This window comes from Sciurus vulgaris, assembly GCF_902686455.1.
Source record: "Sciurus vulgaris genome assembly, chromosome: 8".
Taxonomy (NCBI): Eukaryota; Metazoa; Chordata; class Mammalia; order Rodentia; family Sciuridae; genus Sciurus; species Sciurus vulgaris.
Window position 1 is genome coordinate 21926522 of NC_136468.1, and position 7651 is coordinate 21934172.

Genomic DNA, 7651 nt, shown 5'->3' on the forward strand with positions numbered 1-7651 from the left:
GTGCTTTGGAATTATTTTATAGATGACTTTTCTTCCCATCTCTCAGTCTCCCATTCTGTCTTGTTCCTCCTCACAGCTCCTTTCTCTCCCACTCTGACTTCCTGTCCCTCCTTAGTGACAACTCAGGTGCTGAAGCTATGTCTAACCCAGGACACATTCCCATGTTACTTTCCCCTACTTATGTCAACCTTCCTATGTCTATTCCCAGCTTAATTAGGTCTGAAATCTTGGGGTGATGCTGGCTGGGTAAGCTTATCCAGAGACAAGCATTCTGAGTGGTATCTTTAAAAAAAAAAGACTATTCTTATAATTACTTAATAATTCAAGGTTGCCATATTTCCTTGGAACCACATGCTGCTGGGATAGTTAACCCCTGCAAGAAAACTGTAAAGTGAAATCAGTTGACAAGATTACTGTGTAACCAAAACATTTTGAGAAAAGTGGTTAGGATCATTTTAATAAGTGGAATTGACACACAATTTCAGGTCTCCAGGGGCGCTGTTCTTGTTTGACAGTGGAAGCTGCCAGTTGTTCTTCAGTGACTGGAATCAGAGAGCGATTCGGGGAAAGAGCAGTGTTAATTCGTGAACCATTCTCTCCTTTTGATAATTTACCCAGCTGTTTACAAAGGAGTTTCTGTGGGTCCAAATATGTGAATGATGAGCAGAAGCAAAGAATTTCTCTCTCCACATTAAGATTAAGTGTTAGCAGTTCCTTAAATGAAGGAAGCAATTTTTTATAACTTGCAAAGCTTTTCCCCCATTCTTCAGGGAATTTCCTATGTTAATTTATGCAGTGTTAAATTTATGCAGTGTTGAAATTCAGCCCAACAGCATCTCCTTACAGAACCCATACAGATACTGCCAGAGAACCTGTGTGGTGCAAACCTAGACCCTGCCAGGCCTGAGGAACCCTCTAGCTGAAGGCCCTCCCATGTGGGGTTAGGCAGGTTTTATTACAAAGCCGTGATATAGTAATAACACAGAATGTTTTATCGATTTATTCATCTTTTTAAAAAAATTCAACTTGACATTGTATTAGTTAATGTCTCTGACAGCAGCCAGGCAGCTTTGTACCACCTCTGCCACCCTTTGGTGGCAACTAAGTGCAGTTTGACAGCAGGTTTATAGACCAGCCCTGGAGCTTTCCTGTGGGCCCACGAGTCTCTAAGGGAGTCCACATGAATCCACTGAACCACTGTGCTGTCATTGAGCATGAGGATTTCAGGACACATAGCCAGGGATGTTGTAAATGTGGTTGGAGGGGTTATGAGTTTTGTATTTGTTCACATATGCCTTGTTTTCTTTTTGAAGTAGATATTTGGAAAGCAATGTAAATCATCTTAAATAGTTCACTGCCTTTTTGTATTTTCAGCCCAACTTAAAACTTAAGCTTTCTTTCTTTATTTATTTTCTTTTTTTTTTTTTTTTTTTTTTTTGCAGAGCATGCTGGAGAAGGGAGGATAAACCAACTTTTAAAACATGCAAACTCCTTCAACATTAATTCCAGAGGTGGAACATTTTTTTTTTTCCTAGTAAGAAAATAACCCAATTAAAGAGAAGACCACCAAAGAGAAGGACCGGAAAATGAACTCAACAGAATCATGTCATGTTTTGATCAGCAACAGTTTGAAAGACCAAGGCCTGGCTCACGATCAGTCGTCAGAGGACGCTCTTAGTGTTACTAAACCCCACTGAGGATGAATAAAAGACCAGGCAGCCCTCTCCACCTTTTTGTACTTTCTAATTAACTTCCACTGACCATAAAATGCTTCTCCAGCCACCGAACTCCACCGTTTAGTGAACTTCCACTCTAACAAAGCCGGGAGGGTGTGGGGAGGCGCAGCTAATCTGAGCCAGAGCTCAAAGCAGTGGTGCTGGGTGGAATTGTCTGGAACTGTCTAGGCCGAGGCTTGTTGCTTTCCACTCTCTTCCTTTTCTTCTTTGATTATGTAGTAGTTATTTCATTTTAACTTATTATGGTGATCATGCAAATAAGAAGACAGAATGGAGAGAAAATGTCCCCTTTTACTGGAATAATGTTTATGATTACAAGTGAAATAAGGCATTTTTATCAATATAAAGGCCACCTGGCTTCTGCAACCTCTGTCATGAATACTGACAACTTTACTTTGCTCACTATCAATAATAAATATATTTTCTGACAAAGACTGGCATGGTAGCTCGGGGCCTCCCGCATCCTTTGGCAGAGGCGGATGGGTGTGCTATGGGAACTGAGTTGATTTATATTGTTACTAATTTGCATTTGTGCTGTACCTTTTCTGTATAAAAGCACTAAAGCACATTACCGGACCACAGACAGGCAAGCGATAACTAACAGCTTGCCTCTGGGTAGGTAGACTCCAGTAAGGATCTATACAAACTGCATGCGCCTTCCTTTTGGGGGGATGACTGAAGTCATGGTGCCTGGGGCACGAGACTGATTAGATGACCTTGGTTAGGGCCTTCTGACCCTGCGAAGGTATGAACTCGCATTTTAAAAAGTTAACCTTTAGAGTTTCCCTCTTTCCAGTTTCATTGGAACTTGTGGTTATGACTCTACCTTTTCTATGAGTATCAGAGCTTTGGCCCTAGATTAGAGTGTGTTGGAAGCTCCGGCCTTCCAGGAAATGGGAGGAGGAGAAAATTCTGAGGCTCTGTGATATCTATCCTTAATGTCTTTTGTCCTGTAGAATTTTTATTTCATTTTTGTTTTGTTAGGGGGAGAATTTAGCACAATTTAGAATACATGCTTTGGAATAAGGCATTTTTGTGTTGAGATTCTGGCTCTGCTACCTTTCAACTGTGAGGCCCAACCAAGTCACCTACCCAATGACACCTCCATTTCTTTCTTGTGGTACTGGGAACTGAACCCAGGTGCTCTGCCACTGAGCTACACCCCCTGCCCTTTTATTTTTAATTTTGAGACAGGATCTCAGTAAGTTGCTGAGTCTGGCCTTGAACTTGCAATTCTCCTACCTTATCACCAAGTTGGAGAGGGCCAGTGGAAGGACTTAGTGTTTAGACTTATGGTTAAGAGTCAGAATGTTGATCACATACCTTTGGTCAGATCCAGTAAATGTAAAAGTTTGTGTGATTGTTCTGTAAACTGGTATTTGGGGTGGGGGCATGGAAGGAATGTAGACATGTCCAGCTAACTATTTAGAGAGAGAGGATGAACTTGAGAGGAGATGGTTTCACCCATCCCACGTGAATGGAACTGGCTTCTTCAGCCAAGTCCCTGAGTTGGTGCCATCTGAATGACATCCTTGTGTGCACTTGAGAACACACCTGTAAGCCCGATGTTGATTCTGAGTGACATTGGACACCCTCCTCCTGTAATTACCAGGCTACTCTGTGATTACTGTTTAATGAAGGTGCTTTTGTTTGTTTGGCTTTGGATTTTTGTTTTTTTAATGGTGCACAATAAGCTGAGCTCATTTCAGTGTGAATGAAGGAGTCACTTGGTAACTGGAGGAGCTGCACATTTTGGCACTGTCAGGATGGCACGCAGGTAACCGCGTGAGAGAAGTAATAGGTACACAGAAACAAATGTTTACACGGTGACTTGCTATAGTATTTGCAAATCAGCTAACTCACAAATTCCCTCCTATACTGTTTTGTTTTGCAATTTAGAGCCAAGAACTTGGCACATCCCAGGCTGCCAGTCCTGTCGCTGGCAGAGAAACACAGCACTGCAAAGTCAGGCATTTGGAGGTGGCTGAACCAGGGGGAAGGTAGAGGTTCATCAGGCCATCTTTCTCGCAGCACCTGCTATTAATTTATCATTTATATACACATGATGGGTGTGGGGAGGATAGACAGAACTTTGGGGGCAATAAAAGGATAAGGTGATGCCTTTTAGTACAACTGTGCAGACCTCCCTATTGACAGCTTCTCAGCTCTGTCCCATTCACCGTGAGCTCTGAGGACAACTGCTTGGGTAGGACAATAGGATTTATATGAAGCTTTTGAAGTGATAGGTCCTTGTCAGTCAGTTTGTCCATTAAGTAGAACACACCTTGAACCACAGTATGAAACCAAGCACACTAAAGTCTCCTGAAAGCTGGTCAGATGGTCTCACACTCATCAAGTGTCTGATGAACTTGCAGGGGACAACCGAGTGGAACAAAGTCCTCCTTTTGAGAAGTTAGTAACTTATTATAGAAAACTTGTCAACATGAATGATTAAAAAAAAATTACCAAGAAGTTAAAAAAAAAAAAGGAACCCACATTTGATTAGACTCGAGTAAAAAATTAAGTAAACATAAGAAAAATGTTAGCTTAGTTAAGCATACATTTTTATTGATGTTCTTTTATATTCTCTTCGTAGTTAATTATAGCTGTAAGTTATAGTTATATTTTCTTAATAAAGAGTTAAATTGCTAAAAAAAAAAAAAAAAATTGACATCCTTTTCAATACCAAATGTAGACTTCTTAAAGTCGTATGCTGGTGGCCTACCGGTCGACCAGTGAGACCCTAACAGAGCGTTAAGCATTATTGCTTAGAACTGTGCAAGTCGCCCCAGGTCCTCAGCTTCTCTGGCTTAGCCCTAGGAGGCACATGGCTCTTTGCTTGATAATCTTCCACGGATCTAATTGCCTCTGCCCAAAATCCACATTTCCATGAGCCATAGGAACTGACAGTATTTAGGAGTTAGAGCAACAGAATTTCCGTTTGATAGGGGTAAGTTCAAGAGCCCTATTGTACAACATGGTGACTGTAGTTAATAATATATTGTATCCTTGAAAAGTTAAGAATTAGGGCAGTTGGCAACTGATAGGACTACAGCAGCTTACTGGGATTCAAACCAAGTGACTGAAGACTTGGAGTCTGTTTGGAGTTCATGCTCATTCTGATTCCGCACTGCTTCCTTCCTCTTCCTCCCGGGTTATCCTAGCTCTCCTCCTCTCCGTCCCTGCCATCTCATCCCCTCTGGGCTCGCACCTGGTGCTGCTGCTGCAGCTTGGACGGAATCCCTTCCCCCAGGGCTCCCACCGTGCAGCGACCGCTCCGGTTCCTTTCCATTATTTTTGAGACTTTTCCTCCCAGCCTCCCCAGTCTTTGGTCATAAATGTAATACTTCTTATCATCTAGTGATTGTTTGCAGTTCTTAATTTATAAGCCAGGCAAATGGAGCTTTTTAATTCCCTGGGGGGTGGGGGCATGTATTTGTATTTGGTTTCCTGTGCCCTTGATTGTACTTTTCCTATAATTTGTGATCTGGATTAGATGGGGGGGAAGCCCATCACTCCCCCAGGGGTTTTGCTCAGTGACCAGGCTGATTCCAGGCTAGGATACATAAAGGGTCTGTGCAGATGAGACCCACAGTCTAAGCCATGTCTGGAACAGACCACAGCACGAGTGCTTTGTCACCTGCACCAGCCAGTGGAGAACACTGTGGCGAGAAGTCCACAGTTAATTTTAACACATTCTATTACAGACATTCATTTCCCCGTCTTCTCCCTCTGGCTTTGGAAGAGTTCAAAATACAGCAGGTTTAAGTGTCTACTCTCCTTCCCTGCCCCCCTTGTTTCAGAGGTGCCAACAATGAAACAACATTAAGGGTAGTGCAGGAGGGGGACAGGGACCCATTTAGCATCAGAGGCAGCAGAGGCTTGTGATCAAGGTTGTGCATGGAGAGCTCATAGGAAGAGAAGCATTTTTAAATTATTCTAATTTAAATGAGCCAGCTTACTATCATCCCTGCCAGGGCATAACCTGGGGAGACGGGAGTAGTAGTGACTTCCGTGGCTCCGTGAGGTGGGAACCTTCGAGGCCTCCTTGTGTAGGAGAGGCTGCCTCTTGGCCTTTCTCCCTTGAGATTCCAACTCAGACTGCTCTCCAACCATATGAATCAGGCTCAGTGGAGAAAAAGATTTGTTCCCCCTGACCCAGAGTGAGAGTCACCCTGCTTTTCTGACGAGTCCCCGACATGTTTCAGCCAATTTGTATTCTATGATGTCCCAGGGCTCAGAGTCACTGGATACGGGGTTTGGGAGCAAAACAGCCAACCACCCAACTCAATCACCTACCTCCAGCTGATGTTTGGGTGGAGATGGTGACAGTTCATAGTCCATGTTGTGCTCTGGGGCCTCCAGTCTCTGTTGCTGGAGTGAGTCCCTTTACTGCAGGGGAGGAAGCCAACATCGTCCACGTCAAAGGTGTCTGCTCTTCCTACCCTTCCAGGAGGCTCCATGCTTGTCTCTAGACCATGTCATATGCCCTTGTATTTTAGACACAATCCAGTGTTAAATGCACTTTGGATTCAGAAATCTGGTCACCATCTTTATGCTTTCCAGTTAAGGAAGTTGGAAATTATCTAGCTCAGTCCCTGAAACTCCCTCAAACCAAGTCAAGTTGGAGTGGGAAACAACTGTAGCTCAAGTTAACACAGTGCTTCGGAGCTCTTGCAGTGAGTCTGAGGTGAATCCTCCATACACTTCACTTTCCATGCCATAAAGCTTCCCTTCCCTCACCTCTCTGCCACCCACCACATGGTCTCCTCTCTACCTCTCCTGGGAAGACCCATACTGGACTGTGGTCATTGTCAGTTTTCTGAGAGGGCAGTGTGCTTTGAATATAACCCTGCCTTCAAAGTAAATTGCATTTCCATAATGGCTTTTAAATGCAGATGTGGAAGCCAGAGATCAGTGGCGGGTCGCAGGGCACCACTCCATCCTCAGTGGCCCACATTTGGGGAGTCTCCTGCAGAGTGCTCCTCCCTGCCAGGTCGGCCCTTTGGCCAGGCTGCTGCTGGCCCCTGTCAGTGCCCATAGCCCAGGTTGAGAGCCTGTGCTCACTCTCTGCCCCACTTGCAGATATATAAAAGCAGGTTCAAGAGCCAGATGACTGGGGCCAACTGCCTATTATCTGCTGCCTGTGCAGTCTAAGAGATGAGGTGAAGCCATATTCATTTCATAGCCATGAGCTGTGTTTCAAACCAGCAAAGATCCATCCAGCCTGCACATTTTTGTTTGGTTTTGCCTCTCCCCAAGGTAGCACACACCCCAGTCTTGGGAGCATGACCTTAAAGTCACAGGAAACAGAATCAACACAGACTTGACTGGCATCATCATTTTTTGTTAAGCATAGAAAGCAAGCCAGAGAGTAAGTGGGAGCTCCACTTTGGCAAGAGGGTGAACAGGATGCTGCCATAGGAGGACTATTTGAGTTGCCTCTGTGTTCTTTAAATAACTTGGCAGCACCCACATGTGAAATGCAAAGGCAAAATAAAAGAGCACCCACCTACTCCTCAGGCTTAGGTGCTTCGCGTGGAACTTGGAAATATCAGTGACCGAGACAGAGTTTCCTGCACTGGAAATGAGCATAGCAGTGAGGCAGGGAAGGATGTTACTGTGGAGAAGCTGAGGGAACGTGTGAGTTTTGCTGGGGCCATGGTGCTTCAGGAGCATGTGAAGTTCCTGTGTGGAGTTTTCCTCACCATTCTTCACACCGGGAGTAGTTGCTAGTCACAATGGCCGTGTCACATGCCACTGCCTGAATCATTCCTACATTAATTCACCCAATCACACAGCCTGTGTGCACTGGCCACTGTTGTGGGCATCAGATGAACAACACCTACAGGTGGGGCATGCGCCATGGGCATAATAATGTCAGGTAGCCACGAGTGCTACCAAGAAGGAAGAGT

General features: G+C 44.4%; 1 protein-coding gene across 1 annotated transcript in view; it reads left to right on the forward strand.

Annotated features, from left to right (window-relative positions):
- CHCHD3 (coiled-coil-helix-coiled-coil-helix domain containing 3) overlaps positions 1 to 2168 on the forward strand; it is a 258741-nt gene extending 256573 nt beyond the window's left edge. The window contains exon 8 of the mRNA XM_079150209.1: positions 1443 to 2168. Within this exon, the coding sequence (XP_079006335.1) occupies positions 1443 to 1466 (24 nt within the window). The 3' untranslated portion in view covers positions 1467 to 2168. The remainder of the gene's footprint in view (positions 1 to 1442) is intronic.
- The last annotated feature ends 5483 nt before the right edge of the window (positions 2169 to 7651 follow it).